The sequence below is a fragment of the Theobroma cacao genome, chromosome 6 (assembly GCF_000208745.1).
Source record: "Theobroma cacao cultivar B97-61/B2 chromosome 6, Criollo_cocoa_genome_V2, whole genome shotgun sequence".
NCBI classification, from domain to species: domain Eukaryota; kingdom Viridiplantae; phylum Streptophyta; class Magnoliopsida; order Malvales; family Malvaceae; genus Theobroma; species Theobroma cacao.
In genome coordinates, this window is record NC_030855.1 from 1245134 (window position 1) to 1270236 (window position 25103).

General features: G+C 35.2%; 4 protein-coding genes across 4 annotated transcripts; all 4 read left to right on the forward strand.

The window, feature by feature from the left end:
* Positions 1827-3650, forward strand: LOC18595160 (reticuline oxidase-like protein). Its single transcript, XM_007022990.2, has one exon. It carries the CDS (start codon positions 1917-1919, stop codon positions 3540-3542), a length of 1626 nt encoding a protein of 541 aa, XP_007023052.2. The 5' UTR covers positions 1827-1916; the 3' UTR covers positions 3543-3650.
* Positions 4398-11071, forward strand: LOC18595162 (reticuline oxidase-like protein). The gene has a single exon (XM_018123453.1). It carries the CDS (start codon positions 9277-9279, stop codon positions 10879-10881), a length of 1605 nt encoding a protein of 534 aa, XP_017978942.1. The 5' UTR covers positions 4398-9276; the 3' UTR covers positions 10882-11071.
* Positions 11177-14301, forward strand: LOC18595163 (reticuline oxidase-like protein). Its single transcript, XM_018123452.1, has one exon. The coding sequence runs from the start codon at positions 12232-12234 to the stop codon at positions 13876-13878; it is 1647 nt and encodes a 548-aa protein (XP_017978941.1). The 5' UTR covers positions 11177-12231; the 3' UTR covers positions 13879-14301.
* On the forward strand, positions 21983-23858 carry LOC18595164 (reticuline oxidase-like protein). The gene has a single exon (XM_018123928.1). The coding sequence runs from the start codon at positions 22112-22114 to the stop codon at positions 23705-23707; it is 1596 nt and encodes a 531-aa protein (XP_017979417.1). The 5' UTR covers positions 21983-22111; the 3' UTR covers positions 23708-23858.

Below are 25103 nucleotides of genomic sequence, written 5' to 3' on the forward strand. Positions count from 1 at the left end.
TTATAAAAAATAATAAAAACTTAAATAATAAAACTAGATAAATAGAAAATCATGGAATTAATTGTTCAATTAATTATTTTATTTTTATTCTTATCATTTTTTAAATTATTGTCAAAAATTTAAATTAATGCATAAATTGAAATTAAATAAATCAAATAAATAATTAAAAAGTAAAACAATGGGCAAGGAAATAAGATGAAGAAGAAAGGAGAAAAATAATAGAGAATTTAATATATCGCTATCTAATCTGTTTAATCAATTAAAAAAGTAAAAAATTTATATTTATATTTATATTTCTACTCTTGACCCTTAACTCTCGCTCCTGCTTGATCTCTCCTTTCTCTTCTCTCCTCTTTCCTCACCCCATTCTTTCATTCTTTCTCCATATTCTTCCTCTAAGCAAGAGAACACTCAAATAAAGAGAACAAATTCTAGAATCATGGTATTAGGAAAAGACAAAAATGCCATGGCCTCCCAAAAACACAAAAACCATTAAAAAACCTCAAAGTAAAAATAAATAAAAAAACTTAAAAACAAAAGCATACATAAACAAAAACTATATAAGAATAAATAAAAGAAAAAAAATAGAAAATAACAATGAAACAAAAGTCGAACAATAGAACCTGTAGGAAAAAAAAATCAAACCATGAGCATATGAAAGGGAAAAATCAAAAGCAAATGCAACTTGAAGAACCAAAATATAAAGCAAATTAATACAGTCAAATCAAAGCAACACAAAAACCACGAATCAAAACAAAATGAAAATCACAAAACAAAGAAAGATTCATACAATAATGAAACCGAAATACAAAAAAATAAAAAAATAAAGAAACCAAAAACAATGGCTGAACAAATCAAAGACCAAACAAAGCAAGCCAATGAAAAAAAAGTTAAAAAACGAAAAAGGCTGTAAAAATTAGAGAAAAAGATTAAAAAAAGAGAGAAGGCAGAAAAACCCAGGGGAGAAGCTAAAAATTAGAATGGACAAATCAAAAGTAGAAACGATAAAGAAACCTAAGAAAGGAAAAATCACCAAAATGTTATGCCACTAAAGAAAACAACAACTTTCACTCAATTAGAGCGCCACATGTCAATTAATTGAACTGTTGATGTGGCTCTCTAATTGAGCTCAATTGGCCCCTTTCAAGGACGACTTTTAATATATGTAGATATTACCAATGCAAGATCAAAAAGAAATTTACCCAAAAATTACCTAATTGGAGAAAGTGTCTACAACACCACAGTCAGGAACACTTAAATTCCACAAATCTGCTATTGACTTAAGAGATTTACCTATTTATTATTAAATTAAACATCCGTCTACAAACTTTCATGTTTTTGATTGGAAGTTTTCATTAATATTTTCAAATACATATTATATAAGAGAATTCTAATATAATAAATTAATTAACAAAATTTAATCAAAACGTTACAAATTTATGTAATTAACACTTCTTTATTTATAATTATATTAATTTTTTCATTTTAATTGTAATTTAATGGATGTGTAACAACATTATAAAACCTTTCCATTAAAGCTATCAGCCTCGTAGCTTTTCTCCCTGACCGAGCTGATAATACCTCAATTCCAAGCATGACTCGTTTAATTTTGGAAGGCAGATCAGATCCTCCTTAAATCTTCCTTCTATGACGGTTTCACCATACAAATATCTTTCCTTTTCAATGGAAAAATAAACACAAGAAATTAATCTAATGCCACCTTGGTAGAGGGAAGCAAGGAAACACGGGCATGAGAGATGCGAAAAAACGAAGTGAGAGGGAAGTAAGGAAAACAAAAGAGGAAGAAAGATGTGAAAAGCCCAGAATATCCCTTTAAAATCACCAAAGACTTTAACAGATGTCAGACATGAGATTCATTAGATTAAGAAGATAAGAGGAACGTTGATGACCTTGTGATGAAAGAGCAGCCGGCAAAGATGAAGGCCGCAGCATCTGCGATTCTCTCAGCCTTATCAATATTTTTCATTTCGCTTTCATTGGCAAGTTCACAATCTATTCAGGACAAGTTTGTTCAATGCCTTTCCAAGCAATCTCAATCCTCTAATCCAATCGCTGGAGCCATCTATACCCCTAACAACGCTTCATTTTCATCTGTTTTAGAGTCATATGTAAGGAATCTCCGGTTCATGACACCTGAAACCCCTAAACCTCTCGTTATTGTGACCGCCTTGCACGAATCCCATGTCCAAGCAACTGTTGTTTGTTCAAAATCCGTTGGCTTGCAGATCAGAATCCGGAGTGGTGGCCACGATTATGAGGGTCTATCTTATGTATCCAGTGTTCCTTTTGTTATTCTCGATATGTTTAATCTTCGAGGTATTGATATCAATGTAAGAGATGAAAGTGCGTGGGTGCAGGCGGGGGCGAGCCTTGGGGAAGTTTATTACAGAATTGCAGAGAAAAGTCCAGTTCATGGCTTCCCTGCCGGGGTATGTCCGACTCTTGGTGTTGGCGGGCACTTCACTGGTGGTGGCTATGGAAACATGATGAGGAAGTATGGACTTTCTGTTGACAATATCATAGACGCGAAAGTAGTTGATGCTAGCGGTAGAATTCTCGATAGAGCATCTATGGGAGAAGATCTCTTTTGGGCCATTAGAGGAGGGGGTGCTGCTAGTTTTTGTGTTGTTCTTTCATGGAAAATCAAGTTGGTTCCTGTTCCTGAAACTGTCACTGTTTTCAGAGTAGACAAGACCCTGGAGGAAGGAGCCACTGACCTCGTTGTCAAGTGGCAACAGGTTGCGGATAGGCTGGATGATGATCTTTTCATAAGATTGATGCTGAGCCCTGAAAAAATTGGAAGCCCTCCAGGCCAGAATACGATTCAAGCATCTTTTGTTGCTATGTTTTTGGGGCAAACAGAAAGGCTTCTTCAATTGATGAACGAGAGCTTTCCGGAACTAGGTTTACAGAAAAAAGATTGCATCAAGATGAGGTGGGTGGAATCAGTTCTCTTTTGGATCAATTATCCAAATGTATCATCAACAGACGTGTTGCTCCAAAGAATTCCTAAGAGTGAAAGCTTTCTGAAACGTAAATCAGATTATGTCCAACAACCTATCCCCAAGGCTGGCTTGGAAGCCATATGGAAAGTAATGATAGAAGCAGAGAATGTGGGGATGAACTGGAATCCTTACGGAGGGAAAATGAGTGAGATTTTGCCCACAGCAACTCCTTTCCCCCACAGAGCAGGGAATATATTCAAGATTCAGTATGGTTCCAACTGGAAAAAACCAGGGAACGAGATCGCTGACAACTTCTTGAACTGGACCAGGAAGCTGTACGAAGCCATGACCCCCTACGTGTCAAAGAATCCACGGGAGTCATTTCTCAACTACAGGGATATCGACATTGGTGTGAATTCAAATGGTACATTGGAAGAAGGAAGAGTTTACGGAAGCAAATATTTCAAGGAAAATTTTGACAGATTGGTGGATGTGAAGACGCAGGTCGATCCTGACAATTTCTTCAGCTATGAGCAAAGCATTCCAACTCGTTCATCTGATTGCAGGGGCTGCTGACTAAAAGGACCTGATCACCAGGATGTTTAGCATAGTCATTTGCAATATTTAAATAAGCACCAATAAAAGTATATTGTTATCAGCAGTACTCTTCCTCCTTCCATTTAGTTTAATAAATTTTCAATAGTCTAAAAAGAGTTTCTTTTTTCCTATTTTGTTAGGATATACGTTCAATTAATTACCATTATTTTCTTTCCCATTATATTTTGTTTGAAATCCGAAGGAAAAAGACACTCACTTAAAAACGTTGACTTAATGAAATAATCTTGTCATTACTTACCTAATATAAAATCTCATAACATGTCAAGTCGTATGTCTTTTTACTTTAAAATAAGCTTATATTTTTGCTTCCAAATAGGCTAATATTGCTGCTGACTTTTCATGATGTTAATGAAAGCTTTCATCCTTTTATTTACTCGGGAAAAAATTTCAATTTCTTCAGAAAACCGTTAGAATGAAGATCAGTTTTCCAGGATTTGGGGCTAAAGGTTTCATTTTATTTTTGGGGAAGACAAGGACACGTGTTGGTAGTGTATCACTCTTGTAGTCACTAGGTAGTGATTCTCACATGTGTATTTCAAATTTTATTGCCTTTTTCATTTATTTTATTTTATTTTATTATATTTATTAGTCTACATTCGGACTGTAAAAGGTCATGTGCGTAATAGACACCTTGTTTGTTGGGTATAAAGGATTATTGTACAACGACTCTCCGACCGTCTGGGTCCCGTGTTTATTCCTTCTAGGTACCCTGTTAGTTAAAACGTTATCGTTTTGCTCTCTCTGTTATCAAGCCTTCATGTAAGGGGCCTTATTACCGTTATAAAAATTATCTTCTTCCTCAGGTATTTTATCTCTTTCATTTCTTCTCTGAATATTTTCCAATCAGAGCTCTAATGGACCTTAAGGGATTGTAGGGAAGGTTTTCTTGACTGTTGTTTCACTGTTTTCTTTTGGTTTGAGACTCTTTGTTTTCGTGGCTGATTGAATTATGGCTTCTTTGAATATGAGTGTTACTACTCCTCCTGTCTTCTCGAGGCAGAACTATCTTATTTGGGCAATCAAAATGGAGGCGTACATGAGAGCGTATGATCTGTGGGAGATCGTGGACGCTGCTGGTGATCCACTTGTTTTGAGAGTGGCAAACTCGGCGATTGCTCAGTTGAAATAGCACAACAAAGAAGTTGCCAAAAGGTACAAAGCCCTTTCAGTTCTACACTCTGTAATTTCGGATTCTAGTTATACTAGAATTATGAATTGCAAAGCACCTAAGGAAGCCTGGATAAGCTGAAGGAGGTATTTCATGGGACTGATAGGACTAGACAGATTCAAGCTCTCAACCTTTGGAGAGAGTTTGAAATGCCAAGAATGGGAGATTATAAGTCTATACAAGGGTATGCTGACAAAGTTCTGAATAATGTGAATAGGTTGAGGTTGTTAGGTGAAAATGTCTTTGAGAAACGAATTGTGAACAAACTACTGGTTAGTTTACCAGAAAAGTTTGAAGGGAAGATTTCTTCACTTGAGGATTCAAAGGACCTTGGGTTAATATATGTTAATAAATTGCTTAATTCTCTTCAAGCTCAAGAGCAGAGAAGAGCTTTGAGGCAGGATGCATATGTTGAGGGAGCTTTTTTGGCTAGAAACATAGAAAAAAATCTGGTGGAGAATATCAGAAGAAATCAAGAACTGATAAGAAGGATAAAGGAAAGAAAGGTGGTGATAAGAAACAAGGAGGTTAGAAGAAGAATTTTCCACCCTGCTCTTATTGCAAGAAGACTAATCACACTGAGAGGTATTGTTGATACAGACCTACTGTGAAGTGCAGGGTTTGTCATCAACAGGGTCATGTAGAGAAAGTATGTAAGAATCGAGGTGTGAAGATAGAGGAGAAGGCTGCTGTTGTTGAGCAGAAAGACCAAGCTGAAGATGAGGTCCTGTTTATAGCAAGAACAGCAGACAATGCTCAGAAAAGGGACACTTAGCTACTGGACAGTGGGTGTTCCAATCATTTGACTAGCTGCAAAGACCTTTTTATAACCCTTGATGAGAGTTTTAGTACCAAAATGAAAATTGACAATGGTGATTTCCTATTACTTCTTGGGACTGGTACAATTGGAGTTCAAACTCCAAATGGAATCAAGTCAATATCAGGTCTTTTTTATGCACCAAAAGTTAGCCAGAACTTATTGAGTGTTGGTCAACTGGTTGATGACAATTTTGAGTTGGTGTTTAAGGACACGTCATGTACTGTTGTGGATCCTACTAGTGAGAAACTTTTCACTGTGGGAACGAGAAACAAGTGTTTCCCTTTGAATTGGATGAAGGTAACACATTTTACTTATAAATGCTCTCAGTCTGATGAAGAATTGTGGCACAGAAGGTTTGGTCATGTGAACTATTGTTCACTTAAGCAGATGGTTTCTGAGAATTTAATTGATGGCTTGCCTATGTGAATATTGAAAAATACGCAGGATATGTCAGCTTGGGAAACAAAAGCATGTGCCATTTCCTAAGAACAGAAACTGAAGTACTACTCAGAAGTTACAACTACTACATACAGATCTTGGTGGTCCAATGAAGACTCCATTAAATGGGAGTAAATATTACTTTCTTCTTATTGATGACTCTACAAGGTTCAATTAGGTATTCTTTCTTAAGCTGAAGTCTGATGCTTTGAGTTCTTTCATCAAGTTCAAACTACAAGTTGAGAACCAGACAGAGTCAACAATCAAAAAATTAAGAACTGATAATGGGACTGAGTACACTTCCAGGAAGTTTGAAGAATATTTAAGTAGGTATGGTATAGTGCATCAGTTGAAAATTACCTATAGTCCACAGCAGAATGGAATCTCAGAGAGGAAGAACAGAACATTAATGGAGATGGCAAGATGTCTGTTGTTTGAGAAGAGCTTACCAAAGTTCTTTTGGACAGAAACTGTTAACACAGCAAACTATCTGCTCAATATACCCAAAACCAAAGCCTTGGTGAACAAAACTCCTTATGAAACCTGGTATAACTCTAAACATTCTGTTACACATTAAAAAGTCTTTGGTTGTATAGGTTATGTCAAAATACCTAATGCTAGAAGAACTAAGCTTGATGAAAAGTCTTTTGTTGCTATACATCTTGGATATAGTGAGGTTTCTAAAGGATATAGGCCACTGGATATTAAGACAGTGAAGTTCTTTGTCAGTAAAAATGTAGTCTTTGATGAGAATATAAGATGGAATTGGGACACAAATTCTGTTGAAAATGCACAGGGACAAGAAATTGTTGGAGATTACTTTACTGAGTCAGAAGATAATAGAGATTTATATGAGAATATTAATAAGGTACCTATGAAAGGAACAAGGCCTTTACAAGACATTTATTCCAGATGTTGTGTTGCTGTTAAAGAACCTGGTTCCTTTGCTGAGGCAGTTGCTGATTAAAAATGGAAACAGGCCATGGAAGCTGAGATGTCAATGATAAAGAAGAATCAAACCTAGATTCTTGTTGATAAACCTGACAAGCAGAAGGTCATAGGAGTTAAGTGGATGTATAGAACAAAGCTCAACTCAGATGGGTCGATCAACAAACACAAAGTAAGACTGGTGGTGAAGGGTTTCTCTCCGACATATGGTAAGGATTTCTGTGAAACATTTGCACCAGTAGCCAAACATGATACAATCAAGCTAATGGTGGCACTAGCAACTAGAGAAAATTGGCAGATCTGGCACCTGGACTTTAAATCTGCTTTTTTGAATGGAACTATCAAGGAAGATATTTATGTAGAGCAGCCTGAGGGCCTTATTGAACCTGGTAGTGAGGATAAGGTATGCAAACTAGTAAAGGCTCTCTATGGACTTAAACAAGCCCCAAGAGCTTGGTATGAGAGGATGGATAATTATTTGCAGAGTCAATGATTTCTCAAGAGCAACAGTGAACATACTTTGTATGTTATATAAGAGCTCAGGTAAACAAGTTCACTTAATATTGTCACTTTATGTGGATGATCTGCTCATCACTGGACCAGATGACATTGTTAGTTGATGATTTTAAGCTGAGAATGCAGAATGAATTCAACATGAGTGACCTTGGCATCATGTCTTCCTTGCTTGGTTTGCAGATTGAACAAAAGGGTGACTGCATAATGTTGCATTAGAAAAAGTATGCTTCTGAATTGCTTAAATAATTCAGAATGAAAAGCTGTAAAGCAGTGGCAACACCAGTAGCTTTTGGCAGCAAGTTCAGCAAGGATGATGGTGGTGCTGAAGCTGATGAAACTCTCTACAGAAAACTTGTTGGTAGCTTGCTCTATCTTTTTGCATCCGGGCCAGATATCATGTATGCTACTAGTCTTTTATCTAGATTTATGCAAAACCGTCTGAAGAATACATGAATGCAGCTAAAAGAATCATTAGATATGTTAAAGGAACTTCGAGCTTTGGTTTGAAATTTAGCAGAAATGTGAAACAAGAACTTCAGGGGTATTCAAACCGTGACTGGGTTGGGAATGTGGATGATTCTAAAAGCATCAGTGGTTACTGCTTCTCCTTTGGGAGTGCTTTGTTTGCCTGGAACTCAAAAAAGCAAGAAATTGTTACACAATCCTTTGCCAAGGCAAAATATATGGCTGCTGCAGCTACTATGAATCAAGCACTATGACTCAGAAAAATTTTTGTGAATTTGAAAATTACTTAGGAAGCACCTACTGTTCTTTGGGTGGACAACATATCAGCTATTGCAATTGCTTCAAATCTGGTAAGTCATGGAAGAAGAAAGCATAAAAGATTCAAATTTCATGCAATGTAGAGAAGCTGTTAGAAATGAAGAAATCTCCATCAAGTATTGTAGCACTGTTAATCAGTTAGCAGATATTTTCACAAAAGGGCTTAGCAAGGATAAATTTGATACTCTGAGGAGTGAGCTGAGAATCTGCAAAACTAATCTCCGAGTGGTGTGTTGGAATGAAGACCAGTTTTGTAGGATTTGGCGCTAAAGGTTTCATTTTAATTTTGGTGAAGACAAGGACACGAGCTGGTAATGTGCCACTCTTGTAGTCACCAGGCAGTGATTCTCACGTCTGGTATTTCAATATTTATTGCTTTTTTCATTTATTTTATTTTATTCTGTTTGTTAGTTTGCATTGTAAAAGGTAATGTGCCTAATAGACACCTTGATTGTTGGTATGAAGCCTTTATATCGTATAATAGGCCTTATTACCGTTATAAAAATTATCTTCTTCCTCAGCTATTTTATCTCTTTCATTTCTTATCTGAATATTTTCCACCATTGTTGTAACTTCAATCTCAGTCATTTTCTAAAAGTCAACACAAACAGATGGATGGTTGTGCTCTTTTTTGGGAGGTCAATCAGCCTGTTACCATTTGCCCAATTTGAAATAGTTTTCTTGGGTCTTTGGTGGTCTAATCGGTACAGCGAAGTCCAGTTAAGCTAAGCTCATGGGTCAGTTTACTTTTGTTATTAGTAGTAACTTTCAGTCCCGAGAATATGCTGGAAACAGATATTTTAAGCCGACACTAATTGTTTTTCCCCACTGGATTGGACTTTCGCAGAAGCTTCTCTTTTAGATAATCTCAGCTGGATGCCTTGCATCAAGTACAAGTATTAAGTTTCAGTTTATCGCTTGCCCTTCCTTCTAATCCTTAGATTAGACAGGAAGAATCTGTAACTAAACTTGTAATTCTCAATTTGGGGAAGAGCCAGCCACATCCCGCATGTACTATAATGAGGAATCCAGTCTCAATTCTATCAGTTATCATCTTTCTGCTTTGTAATTCAATGGCAAATTCAGATATACTCGAAGAAAGCAGCATTCTTCAATGCCTTTCCAATCATTCTGTCACCTCCCCACCAATCTCTTCAGTCACCTACTTCCCCACCAATCCTTCCTACACCTCGATTCTACAATCATACATCAGAAATCTTAGATTCACATCTGCCACAACCGCAAAGCCTCTATTCATTGTGGTTCCGTCCCATGTCTCTCACATCCAAGCGTCAATCATTTGCTGCAAAATCCATGGCTTGGAAATGAGAATCCGTAGCGGGGGTCATGATTATGATGGCCTTTCTTATGTGTCGGCAGCTCCATTTATGATCCTTGACATGTTCAATCTTCGATCTATAATTGTTGACATGGAGGATGAAAGTGCTTGGGTAGAGTCAGGTGCCACATTGGGTGAACTTTTCTATCGAATTGCAGAAAAGAGTAAAAACCATGGCTTCCCAGCTGGAGTTTGTCCCACGGTAGGTGTCGGTGGCCATTTCAGTGGAGGTGGGTATGGTAACATGATGAGAAAACATGGATTGTCTACTGATAATATTGTCGATGCAAAGCTAGTGGATGCTAATGGAAGAATTTTGGATAGAGAATCAATGGGAGAGGATCTCTTTTGGGCCATCAGAGGAGGTGGTGGAGCTAGCTTTGGAGTCATTCTTTCATGGAAAATCAAGGTAGTTTCTGTCCCAGAAATTGTTACTGTTTTTAGAATAGAAAAGACATTAGAACAAGGTGCAACAGATATTGTTCATAAATGGCAATATATTGCTGATAAGATAGATGAAAATCTGTTCATTAGAGTGGTTCTGCTACCAGTGACTAAAACGCATTTGCAGTCCATCAAAGCTAAATTCATCGCATTGTTTCTTGGAAATGCTGAAAAACTTATTTCCCTAATGAATGGAACATTTCCCGAATTGGGTTTATCGCCTGAGAATTGTATTGAAATGAGTTGGATTGAGTCTGTCCTGTTTTGGTCTAATTATCCAAAAGGAACATCCTTGGAGGTTTTGCTTAATCGACATCCTCAACCAGAAAAGTACTTGAAAAAGAAATCAGACTATGTGCAGGAACAGATTTCCAAGAAGGATCTTGAAGGGATTTGGAAGAAAATGATTGAACTGCGAAGACCAGCATTAACATTGAATCCTTATGGTGGGAAAATGAGTGAGATTTCAGAGTCTGAAACTCCTTTTCCTCACAGAGCAGGGAACATATACAAAATCCAGTACTCAGTGACTTGGAAAGAGGATGGCGCTGAGGCTTCAGATCGCAGTTTAGATCAGATTACAAGGATTTATGATTATATGACACCTTATGTATCAAAATATCCTAGAAGTTCATATCTCAACTACAGAGATGTGGACATAGGGATCAATGAAATTGGCAATGCAAGCTACTCAGAGGCCAAGGTATGGGCAAGTAAGTATTTCAAGGGAAATTTTGACAGATTGGTGCAAGTAAAAATATTGGTAGATCCAGGCAACTTTTTCAGATATGAACAAAGCATTCCATCTCTTACATCCTGGAAGAGTACAATGGCAGAATAGAAGTTAGTTCAAGTATATTTGTGTATTTCCTCGAGGCTATGCTAGTTCCCTGAACATACAGACAATGACAACAAATCTTCACTCATAAATCAGAATATTTACACATAATGCTCATCCCTGTTAAAAAGAAAACTAAGTACTTATTTTTTTGTTTACCATTTTATTTGTTATAGAATTAACTTAGAAACTATTTGTTGCGAACTAAAATTTGGGCAATATTGTATAATGGTCATTCATGTTACAGAATTACATTCCAGAGAGAATATAATGAAGAAAGGGAGAGTTTCTGCAACCTAAAGAGCACACACATTGCACTTAAAAATGCAGAGAAAATGTGATGAAAGGGAGAAAGTTTTCTGCAGAATGAAGAAGTTCTACTTAAGTCACAGAGTTATCTTTGGTCATCAACACTGATAAATAACTTATTCAACTGCCTCAATCATACTTTTAACAGATTCTGCTCCTTTGCATGAGTTCTGCATATTGAATTCTTCAACATCAACACTCCAACTGCTTCAAAGTAAACTTGTCACTTTTGATAGTTGTTGCCAATTTGCTTGTTGAGCAGCCGCATGCCTTGTAAACGTATGGACTGTTTCCTCCAAAGCTAGATTTTTTATGCCAATATGAGTCTTCCACCACCATGGCTCAAGACTTATAATGGTATACTAGCTGATGGATTAATAATACCAACCACTTTCAAAAAGAAATTTAAATTGTCTCTTAGGATAATGACAAACATAAAAAATCTCAACCAAAACATACCAGAAAAGGCTACAATAGGTCACTGCAACAAGCATGAGACTTAGACTGAAAAACTAACACAGCAGCAAAGTCGGCCATTGACTCCAAGAATCCTCCAATTGGCTGCTTCGCAGCAAACTCTAATTTCATTCCTCCATTTGCTCGAAGCCTCGAACCTGATACTTGGTAGAGGCTCTGTAAGAATGTCAGCAAGGTGATTCTTAGAATGGCTATGAACCAGTATCATTTCTTTGTCCTGCTACACTTCCCTAGAAAACATTTCGCTTTTGTTACACGTGTAATAGCATAGGCTTTCCCTTTTTAAAAAATTGTTTACTGTACGAGGGGCGGAGGCTTAGAGGGGTGGTTTGGACCCAAAGCAGTCGGTAAGATATTAACCTTGCTGACAATTTGATTGATTGCTGCTCCTTTTCTCGGGTGGGTCGAAAGGTAACAATGTATAATGACTCCATTGACACCTGCCCCATGCATTGGCCCCCACATTCTAGGCTGGATGAATCAATGCCTTTGCCGGATTAACTAGATTCCTTGTTGTTTGATTGCTAATCCGGAAGCGGATATCTTAATGAACACCTGATCTTAATTATGAATAAATCATTGTATAAAAGTAGAAAATTAAGCTTCTTCACCCCCACCGACAAGAAAGCAATGACGATGTCTTTGCCTCTTCTTCTTTTAGTTGTCGTCTCCATCACCATATGCTCCTCCGTGGCAGCCTCCGATTCCGTCTATGAATCCTTTATTCAGTGCCTAACAAGCCATTCCAACCCATCAGATCATGTCTCCAACATAGTCTACTCTCAGTCCAGTTCTTCCTACAACTCTGTTTTACAAGCATACATCCGTAATGCTCGTTTTAATACTTCTGCCACACCGAAACCGGTGATTATAATCACCCCTTTGCAAGAATCACATGTCTCAGCAGCCGTTATCTGTTCCAAGAAGATCGGTTTTCAACTCAAAATTCGAAGCGGCGGCCATGATTTTGAGGGCATATCTTATGTATCTGACAAACCTTTTTTCATTCTTGACATGTTCAATCTACGTTCAATATCTGTTAATATGGCAGATGAATCCGCTTGGGTTGAGGCCGGCGCCACACTTGGAGAACTTTACTATAGGATTTGGGAAAAGGGCAAAGTCCACGGATTTCCTGCAGGGGTTTGTCCCACTGTCGGCGTTGGCGGGCACATAAGCGGTGCTGGTTATGGTAACATGGTGAGAAAGTATGGTCTCTCTGTGGATCATGTGGTGGATGCTAAGATAGTTGATGTAAACGGTAAGATTCTTGACAGAAAAGGCATGGGAGAGGATCTTTTCTGGGCTATCAGAGGCGGTGGAGGAGGCAGTTTTGGTGTTATTTTAGCTTACAAGATCAAGCTTGTTCCTGTTCCTGAAACTGTTACGGTTTTTAAAGTTGAAAGAACTTTGGAACAGAACGCTACTGATGTTGTTTACAAGTGGCAATCTGTTGCTCCAACAACAGATAACAATTTGTTCATGAGGATGCTTGTGCAGCCAGCTACTTTAAACAAGCAAAAGACCATCAGAATTTCGATTTATGCACTATATTTGGGGCGTGCCGATAATCTTGTCTCTTTACTGGCTAAGGATCTCCCTGAATTGGGTCTAAAAAAAGAGAATTGTTTGGAGATGAGTTGGATAGACTCTGCTCTTTGGTGGGGTAGTCTCAACTACGGTACTTCACCGAATGCGCTGCTTAGTAGAAACTACCATGTTAAATTCATGAAGAGGAAGTCAGATTATGTGCAGACTCCAATTCCTAAAGATGGGTTGGAATGGCTTTGGAAAAGGATGATTGAATTAGCAGAACCCGGGTTGGTTTTCAATCCATATGGAGGGATAATGAATGAAATCAAGGCTACAGACACCCCATTTCCTCATCGAGCTGGAAATTTGTTTAAGATCCAGTATTCAATAAGCTGGAAGGAGACAGGAATGGATGCAGACAGAAAGTACAGAACTCTGGTTAAGAGGCTTCACAGTTACATGACTGGCTTTGTGTCCAAGAACCCAAGAAGTGCTTATTTGAACTATAGGGACCTTGACATTGGCATCAGCGAAACTTGGACATACCAAGAAGGTAAAGTTTATGGACAGAGTTATTTTAATGGTAATTTTGAGAGATTGGTAGATGTAAAATCTGCTGTTGATCCAGAGAATTTCTTCAGGAACGAACAGAGCATCCCCCCTCGTACAAGTAAGGCATAGTGCTCTTCTGTAGTTTTGCAATTGGAAGATATTTTCAATGCATAAGTGCTCTTTAAAGTTCCTTCAGATCCAACTGCCAACTCTCACTAAAGCTCACACGCTTGAACTTTGCTTTTGCCAAAGTGGCCCTTGCTCTTTTTGCTGTCTTTACTTTGCCTTGTACTGTACCCAATGGTCACTCACGCGGGGTTGGTGGCTACAGGGTCCAAATCAGGTGAGGGTGAGACCAGATTTCTGACATCCAGGCAAGCTATCAGCACACTGATAGGACTGCTTTTCTGCTTGCTGGTTCTTTAGGAATCAGGGGAACTAGTTGTGGGATTCGACATATATTTTCCATTTGTTCCTTTTCTCTGTTGACATGAAAATGAAGCAAATCATTTACATGCAAGGTTGATAAATGATAATCATTTACATTCATCATGTGGTTTCAGGATTTTCATAGTTCTATATTTATAAATGAATACACACAAATATACATAAACACATATATGATTTTAACTAGATGTCTAATCAACCTAGTGCAGTAGCAGTCGGGTGAAGTGAAATTTAAAATGTTTATCTATTTTAAGAAGATTTTTTTTTTGTATTTTGTACTTTTCAAATAATTAGCAAAGAACATAATAGTGTTGTTTTTCAGGACTGCAATGTATAGAAGGCCAATATTAAAAATTCAAAATCTTCATTCACACACAGCTGCACAAGAGATGCAGCCCATAGGAAGATAAAATGAATTGACAAAAATCTACTATACAAATAGAAATGGACCAAGTTGGCAGAAATTGATCAAAAGGTGATGTGGCATGGTGGATGAGGTTTGCTTGCTACTTGCTAGTAACCATGACCACCACAGAAGTCAGCCTGGCTGCAAACACAGTAAGACTCTAAGAGCAACATCATCAACAGAATAGTTGAAAGGGCACTTAGCAGCAGCTGGTGGAGCTTCAGGCTTTGGTGGTGAGGCAGGTTTGGTGGTTTCAGGGTCAAGTTTATCAGTAGATGCCATGGTTTTTTAACTTGGGATGAGCCTTGTCAATACTCTGCCCACAAATGGCAACTCTCCTGGTTTGCAGCTAGCAGGCGCTGGAGCGTAATGAAAGCTGAAGAAATGGCTTATGATGAGTTCTGGTGGGCTTCGGTGGGCTACTCTAATAGCCTCCTGGCATTCAATTTAATGATCCAAATGCATTGGTAGAGTATAGAGTATGGTTGCAAAGAACTTGGTCATCATAGTTAAGAAATTAATGCAAATCAATGCTCAACAAAGGAACCAGAAATTGAGTTTTTGGCAGCCCAAAGTTGGCTACCTATCAACCAGACCATAGCATTTCGGACTCTTTTCACTTCTCAAACCTTGAGTTGGGCCTGACTTGAGTGCAGGTTTTGAGTCCAAGTTTGCTCTGAGTACATTATTTTATTAATAAATAATATATTTTTATTTTATTTTAGTTTTTTAATATATTTTAAAATATTAAAGTATTAATATTAAATAATATTTTACTTTTTATTTAATAAAATAATAATTAAAACACTCGAATCAAGCCATGCTCAAGGAGTCAATAGTGTAAAAAGAAAGACATGATAGACCCAGCTCGATCCACGGACACGTCCTGACATGCAAGTGTTTTAAATTTACCTTTTGATACATAAAATTATTTTCTTAATAAATAATATATTTTATTTATTTTAATTGTCAAATATACTTTACAATAATAAAATATTAATTAAAAATAATATTTTATTATTTTAAAAAAATATATTTACATGAACGAGCCAGGTCGAACTCATGCTTAATAGCTTGAAAGGGACGGCTCAATAGGTCGAATCCAATCCGCAAAAGTGGTTTAAACTTACATTTTGATATATAAAAATAATTCTAAAAATTAACACTATAATTTCAATAAAATACTTATAAATCAAACATTGTAATAATATCTTCCTAATATTTTAATTCACATATTCTCATTTCTATCACACACTATGATATTATTTACTCAATAATTTGGTATATAATCAACCAAACACAAGGATCCAAAAGAAATGATTTATATATTTTAGCATGAGGTATTTAACTCAAAATATAATAAGCCAAGTCACTAATGTCCCTTCGGTAAGTATGAAATAATATATATAAAAAAAAAGTTGACTTAATCTATAAACATACAAACACACACATATAAATAAAACCTAATATATTTTTTACTATTATATATGCATATGAAAAGTAAATAAAAAGAGTTAATAAATGACAATATGTAGGGGTCACAAAACATAATGAACTTTTTCTTTTTGTTTGATCAAATGGTTATGTTAAAAATCAAAAGGTAACCAGTGAAACTTGAACATCAGATTAATAAAAACTTAGAAGTTAATTAAAGTTAATTAAAGGTATCATGAAAAAACTTATAAGATGTTGAAGTAAAATTGAGAAATAAAAAAAAGAACCTCGAAAACATAATTCGGAAAATACATCTTGGGTAAGAGAAAGAAAGGGAAGACCGTGGAAACAATGGCCGGTAGTTAAAGAAATTGACAACCTATGCTATGGGGAGGTTAATACTATGGCAGACTTCACTAGCTAGGCTTGGTACTGATCGTAATGGTGTGCTTTTGGTTGGTGATAGATTCTGTTTCCATGGTTTCTTTATCAGTTATGGCCTTTATCAAGATTATATATGTGAGTCAGAATCTGGTGTGTATGTGTGTGTGTGTTCTCTTATTAGTTGAGGAGTTGTTTCTGGTCTATGTATGCCTCTGGCTGGATGGTGCTCCTTCGTTCAGCAGGTTGGCTTTTTTTTTTTTCTTGGCTATATTCAAGATGATGTAAACTTTATTATCTATCAATAAATGACAAGATTTTACTCTGCAACGAAAAAAAGAAGTCTTTTCCTATTTCAAACAATTGAGAATCATATGCCCTAAACCTAAGAGTAGAGCTAATCAATTTTTGTTAGAGGTCAAAAATAGCGGAATAAGAATTAAAAATTTTAAGAAACTAATATATTGAATTTAATTAATAATCAAATGATTCATAATAAAAAATAATTTTTTATAACATTTAAATCAAGAAAAAAAGACTTACAATAGTTTTTTAAGAAAATTATGTTTGACTATGTTTCCTAGATTTAAAACAATAAATTATTTGACTCTAATATTGAAAAGCATTCATTTCTTTAAGATTGAATCTTGGATGTTTTGATTCACATTATTTTTATTTATGAGTTGAAGCATTGAGGCTTGGTGGCTCAAGTGTAAAAAAATCATTTGGATTATTTGTATTTTTTCTTTTAAAAAATTTACCAACTATTTTCAACTTACTCATACTCTAAATCAAACCTGAAAATAAATTAATACAATCAACATCCAATATTTTTATTTTATTTCTATTGAAACTTATAATACTAACTATAAAACTATATGTATAAAATATAAATAGTTAAATACAATATTCAAGATTAATAATTTCTTCTTATATAATTAGGATTGCTTAAAAATTATATGCTCAAGATAATTTTCATTTAACTAAATATAGAACGTAAAGCACATAAAAAATATATACTCAAGATAATTTTCTTTTATATAATCAGGATTAATTAAAAATAATATATTGATGAAATTTTAAGCAACAATGCAACATTACAATTTTTATTTAAAAATTATATAACAATTAATTAATTTTTAAGAGATTAAAATTATAAAAAATAAAATTATATAAATCTACAATTTATATACATAAAATGCTTGCATCATAGTTAAGAAATTAATTACACATTTTAGGCAGCCCAGATTTGATTACCAATACTGTCAGGATCACTAGACAGGTGGCACCACATAATTGGTCACACCATCTTGACCATAGGTGCCAATAGCTTTTGAGCCAACTCATCATACATGTCGACACACATCTCTAAAATTGAGCAGCGTGCCCATTTATTGAAATCCAAACAATTACCAGAGTCGAAGAGCGTTAAATATATCACACGCAAAAGTCAAAATTGAACATTCAAACACCCTTATAGGCAACTAGGCTTGCATGGAGGAACACACTTATAGGTTCCGTGGGGTGAACATTCACACTAACACTAGGGAAAAGGACATCCAACTATATTAGGTAAAGGACCACTTGATCCCGGATTTATTCTTATTTCTCGACTTGTGCACATTATCCTTGTGCAAAGATCATGTTAAGCTTCTCGTATCATCTTAATTTTATCAGTATCTTCAAAACGAAAGATATTATATTTATTTCTCTTTTATTCTATTTTTTCTTTTCTTAACTTGAATATTGGATTGAATTAAGTATCCAAGAGGAAATCACAAATATCCACAGCACCAAGCGGTACTCAGTACCAATATCGACAGCACCTATTGTTGCTTTCTAACTCATGTCTAAGTAGCAGTTGAATTAGTCTACCCTTCCAATGCTTAAAATTTCAAACTTCTTCTACCAAAAATCTTAAGAAAGAGAGGATGTGATTTATAAGATGGAGATTTTGGAGGAGACTTGCTGCAGCATCTTTTTCTCATGAGGAATAAATTCATTAAGTTGCTTCTTCTTTTTTTAAAAAAATGACAACAAGGTAGGTAAGGTATTGAGAATTGGTGGATGCTGCGTGATGAGGTGGGATCTATTAAGATTGTGCTTTCCAAATGTGTTGTATTGGAGATTCAAATTTGACTGAATTACTTATAATTAGAGAAACTTTTGTTGTTATTCTGCTTTCAAATGGATATATTCATACTTTTTAATGATTGAAAATGATTTTTCTAATGTCATCGATTGAGTTTTAATTTCTTACGCAACTCCGTGGAGACTACAAAAATTTATTTTGTATATTGTTTCTGTCAATAAAAATCCTTTGGAAAATGAAAAATGATAGAGTGATGTCAAGTAGTTTAATAATGTAATATTAATAGATTCGTTCGTTAATGATTTGGCAGATGATTTTGTCAATTTTTTTTTTTTGTGCTGAAAATTCGCGTAGGGCCCAGCTACCTTGTAAATATTTTATTAATAATCGAAAGAATTAAGTACATTAGGGAGGTAGACATAAACCGAACCTCCAAAATTACATGAGATTGAAGAAAATGTGGAAAAATACCTAGAAAGAAAGGTTTCATTTTATGTGCATATTTCTGAATGCAAACATAAAATTCCAACGCTTTCGTATTACAAGAGTCTAAATTATCATTATAACAAATAGAGCAAAAATAAATTAGGAGTACTACTCTTTTACCTTTATTTAAAATGAATATAAGGTAAATTAGTTCTATCTAATCTAATCATTCCTCTAAGCTCACCTTCAGCTTGTGAAAATACATGCAGATTCTGGTGTGTATGCCGTTGATTGGAGAGATGGTCAGCAACTTGGTTTCCTTCTCTATGAATGTGTGAAATCCGATAAAAGATGACACTCAAGTAGTTTTGGATAGAAGCCAACAAATATCGAGTCTGGGAGGAGCGTTTATGTCACTCAAGTATCATTTGCACAATTACCTTTGCATCCATTTCGATCCAAAACTCTAGATATATTGTACTCAATACATAAAAGTAGACCTCGATGTAATGCCATTAGTTCTGTCTGTAAAAGATGATTTTGTCCAAATTGATGTTTATCGATAACACAAATCTAAACGCATGATTTGTTGATAGTAATTAGCTAGAGTTTGGCTGGTTAGCTTTAAAGTTTTACTTTTGATTTGGTGCATTTGAACGGTTTAAAGTAATCTTATTTTCGTAGAACTCAAACCTAACCAAAAGTATTGTTGTCAACTGTGCCTTCCAACCCATTAGTTTGGTGAGAGTCTTCATTTTGTTGTCAGGAAAAGCATCAAGAGACGTGCATGTTTTTCATTATGTTGTCTCATTGTAGACTGAACGGAGCAGTAGACTTTTCATTTCTTCATTCTCTTTTCTGACAAGTTCTTCTTTTTTTTCCCCTATGTTCAAACTATTAAAATCAAGGGTCTCTATCTCATGTTTAATTTTCTTCCACTAATTTCTCAATTAATTTGGTGTTTCTAACAAGTATTTATTTTTAAAATATCATGTTAAAAGGAGGAAATGATAAAAATCATGAACAATGACTCGAAATTTGAATTTGATAACTTTTTATTACGTTAACTGTTTATCAAAAAAGATATTCATATTTTCTAATCTTAATCTTATTTTTAAGTACAAATTAAATAGACATATATAGTTAAACTTCTATAAATTAATACTCTTGTGATCATGAAAATTTATTAATTAATCGATATATTATTTAATTAATAAATTAATAATTTATTAATTTATACATCAATTAAGCTTTTTTGATGCTTAATTGATGTATCAATTAGTTGTTTAGCATCACCCTTAGTATTGGAGCCTTAATCGCAAAAAAATACACTCAAAGTAATAATCACATTACATAATTTTCTTTTACAATACAATAACATTATAACAGAGCTTTTTAATGCATTAAAAAAGGTTAGAAATTATGTCCATGGAAATATCAATTTTAAAAGGAAACAGGTAACATTTGAGTCATATGGTACAAATGCTTATTAATTGAGTTATGTATATATATAATTTTAATATATAAGAAGATTTTTAATTTATATATCAAGTAGAACCTATATGTTTTTTTTTAAATATATTATTTGATAAATTTAACGAATTATTAATTTGTCACATTGATCTCAAGTCATGGTCAATCAAAAATATTATTTAATAAAAATTATTAATTTATCGAGTATTAATTTATAAAGATTATGCTATATATATAATTGAAACATGATATATACTTGACTTAATTGTAAATATATGTATTTTGTTGTCGTGGGTTTGAATTCTCGTTAATATTACAAATCAAAAACATAATATATAATTAAAATAATTTGATTTCACTCGAAATTAGTCAAATTATAATCATTATCTCGTGAACAAATTTAAACCCATGGACATTGACTTTGGATGTGCAAGTGGGATTAGTCTCGGCTATTGTCTTACTTTTCTATTCTCCTTGCTTTTAAACACATAGTTTTCCTCTTTATATTTTTCTTTTTTGTTGAGGTTTGAAAAAGAGCAGAGGAATAGGAACAAGTCTAAATAAAAGTCGTTCTCACTAGAAGCTGACTGCAGGAGGCTTCGCAGGAGCACGTACCATATGGCCAAAATATCCAGAGCCTCAACGTCATTGTAACCACACAATGTTTTTGACCATGTGGCCTTTTGTAAGCACCGTTTTCCTTTCACAGTCTGATCAAATCATATTCATTTAATTACACAATTAACAACAAATCACCCATTTCTTGATTATGGTTAGAATCAAAGTAATTATTCAAACATATCATGCTAATATCTGTATGATATTAGACTTTTTTTTTTGGGTATTACACATGAGAGACTATAGTAGGTTTAAATTTTATAAGGGGAAGTAATTAATTCTACTCTATCCTATAACTCTTGCATTCTTTCATCGTATGTGGGTTTAATCTAATTTCATATTGATTTCTTTATTAATTTTTTTAAAATATACTATATGACATATGTGAAAGTCATTTTATTGTGATGAAAATATGAGTTTATATTTGATTCATTATGAGTGTATAGTTTCTATATATCATCATTTAATCATAAAGTGTGGTTTGATAACATTTGATCTATTGATAATTTATAGATTTATAAATTGATAATACTTTAAATATAAATCCTTAAAATTTACATTTCAAATTATAATCTCAAAACAAAATATTTCCCAAAAAAAAAAGGGAGACAAATCGAATCTACTATAAATATCCAAGCAATGTATGGACACTACCATACCTAGCAGGCCAGGATTTCTTCCTTAAAATTGAATAATCAAAAGGTCATTTTTCCTAATCCAGATTATTATGACGCATATGGAAAAGTACATGGTGAGAATCACCACATCATAATATCTCCCACTAAATTAGAAAAGTAAATTAATCTATGTTCATAGTATAATACTGTGTGCTGCTGACTTGCCAAACATGGATTTAAAAATAATACTATGTTTCATTTTCTGTCTGAATATTTTTCCTTAATGATCTGTCTAGTCATCTGTTAGGCATAATCTATTTTTTTATTTGGTAAAAAGGCCTGTGCCTATTTCAGACTATTAGGAATCATGCATTAAATCATACCATAGATTTTTCCATGCCTTTGAACCTTATAAATCATGGACCAAAGTCTATTCCTTGATCACAAAATCGAACAACCAAAAGCATAATGCCAATTTTGATGGCCCCAAGGCTGCTTCTTCTTTTACTTTTTCTTGTTTCCTTCAACTTTTCCTTGTCATGGGCAGCATCAGATCCTGCTTATCAATCCCTTTTCCAATGCTTAAGCCAATCAATCCCATCCGATAATGTTTCCAGCATACTCTTCTCTAATTCCAACCCTTCCTACGCATCAGTCTTGCAAGCATATATCCGCAACGCTCGTTTCAATACTTCTTCCACGCCCAAACCAGTTATCATCATCACTCCTTTGGAGGAATTCCATGTTTCTGCAGCCGTAATCTGTTCCCAAAAGGTTGGTTTCCGACTCAAAATCCGCAGCGGTGGCCACGACTATGAAGGCTTATCTTATGTTTTCGATGAGCCGTTTTTTGTTCTCGACATGTTTAATCTGCGCTCGATATCTGTTGACATGGCAGACGAATCGGCCTGGGTTGGGACCGGTGCAACACTTGGTGAACTTTACTATAATATTTGGGAGAAGAGCAAAGTCCATGGATTTCCTGGTGGGGTTTGTCCCACTGTCGGCGTTGGTGGGCACTTCAGCGGTGCCGGTTACGGTACCTTGTTAAGGAAATATGGTCTGACAGTGGACCACATTGTGGATGCAAAAATAGTTGATGTTAATGGAAGAATTCTAGACAGAAAAGGCATGGGAGAGGATCTTTTCTGGGCTATAAGAGGCGGGGGAGCGGCCAGTTTTGGTGTGGTTTTAGCCTACAAGATTAAGCTTGTTCCTGTCCCTGAGACGGTTACTGTTTTCAGACTTGAAAGATTATTAGCAGACAATGCCACTGATGTTGCTTTGAAGTGGCAATCTGTTGCTCCAACTACAGATGATAATCTCTTCATGAGGATGCTTTTGCAACCGGCAACGAGGAACAGGCAAAGGACGCTCCGAGTAACGGTTATAGCATTGTATTTGGGGGATGCCAATAGCCTGGTAGCCTTGTTGGGCAAGGAGTTCCCTGAACTGAGTCTGAAGAAAGAGAACTGTACGGAGACGACTTGGATTGACTCGGTTCTTTGGTGGGCTAATTTCGATTTCGGAACATCACCTACGGCTTTACTCGACAGAAACCTGAACGACGCTGATTTCCTGAAGAGGAAGTCAGATTACGTGCAGACTCCAATTCCTAGAGATGGCTTGGAATCGCTGTGGGAAAAGATGATTGAATTGGGAAAAGTCGGGTTGGTTTTCAATGCATACGGAGGGAGAATGAACGAAATCAAGGCTGATGAGACTCCATTCCCTCACCGTGCCGGGAATTTGTACAAGATCCAGTATTCAGTAAACTGGGACGAACCTGGAAACGAGGCAGAAAAGAACTACACAACTCAATCAAGGACACTTCACGATTTCATGACTCAATTCGTGTCCAAGAATCCAAGGAGTGCTTATTTGAATTATAGGGACATTGACATTGGTGTCGCTGAGAATTGGACCGTCGAGGAGGGCAAAGTTTACGGGGAGAGTTATTTTAATGACAACTATGAGAGACTGGTCGATGTGAAGACTGCCGTTGATCCCAAGAATTTCTTCAGAAACGAACAAAGCATCCCTCCTCGCACAAGTAGGTCATAGAAGAAAAATTACATTGTCAATGATTATACCTTAGCTTTTAGTGAGAATATAGCCGACGGGTTGAGGATAGATCATAATTCATCATTCTTGCTATGATTGTGACAAAATTATAATTGGTTATTTTCTAGTCATACTTATCTTTTAATTTCCAGTTTGTTCCTTCTTTTCTTTCTTGCTTGATGGACGGTGATCTGCCATTGACATTGAAGGTGAAAATCAGACCCGTTAAACAAAGCTAAGACATTGCACCATTCTCTACCTTGGTCAGCTATTACTAGTCTCGAGTCATCCCCGTCACCCAAGGCTTAAATGCCGGCCTGGCCCAGGTGAAATTGTAAAGAAGCTTCAATCTAGAATACCCAAAAAGTCAGATGACCATTCTAAAGTGACTTTGGAGGAGTCAATCATTGAGTACGAAATGAATATGAACCGCGTATTTCCAGACAGAAACTTGTCCTCGCCTTAACTGTTTCTTTGTAACCTTTTGGACTTTGGGCTGCTTGCCATGTGGGGTTGCTTTGGCAATTGACTGTCGCATCAAGTGATTGCTGATGAAGCCATTAATTTTCCACTTGTCGTGACTTTGGATAATCTTCTTTCCAATCACTCCAAGAATGAATTAAATCAACAAATTTTTAACAGTTACATTTCCTATACAGGCATAAATATATAGAATAAAAATCTTTTTTTGTTATTTAATATTCTGTCTGATTTTTTTTCATAATTTTATCTCACATATCCAATAAAAAAAAAACCCACCATTACCTGCACATGAGACATGTATCTCTGTCCAAGAAAGGGGCATGCTATTTAATAACTTCGTGTCCGTACCAAATGGATGGTTGGAGATTATTGCCAAAGTAATAAATTTAAAGAAACCGCGTGCAATGTGATGGGATTTATAATTTCTTTTACTTAAATGGAAAAGTCTTTATTAAAAAAGTCTTTAAACTTTTCCACTTTATCTAAATGAGTTTTTTCTTATCAGTTGTACCCGAAACTCTTTACATTTATCACGTAACCTTAATGGTTATTAAGTCTATGATCAATTAGTATTTTTTGTATACCTGAATATTGACACGACCTTTTTTATGCTACAAAATTGGTTAATTGTGAAATTTTTTTCTTTTAAGAAGACATAATTATTTTGTTCAATTAATTTTGTCTTATTAAAAAAGTAATTCATCTATTATTATTGCAAACGATATTAACTGATTATGAGCTTAATATCTGTTAAGGTCACGTGCGTCACGTGATTCACAATGTAAGATGACCTCTAGTTTAGGCAAGTTTATATAATAGGTAATGTATGATATAAAAGAAGTAAGAGTACTTTTTTGTAATGTATTCAATTAAATTATATTATAATATTTGTTTTGTAACAAACCACTGTAAT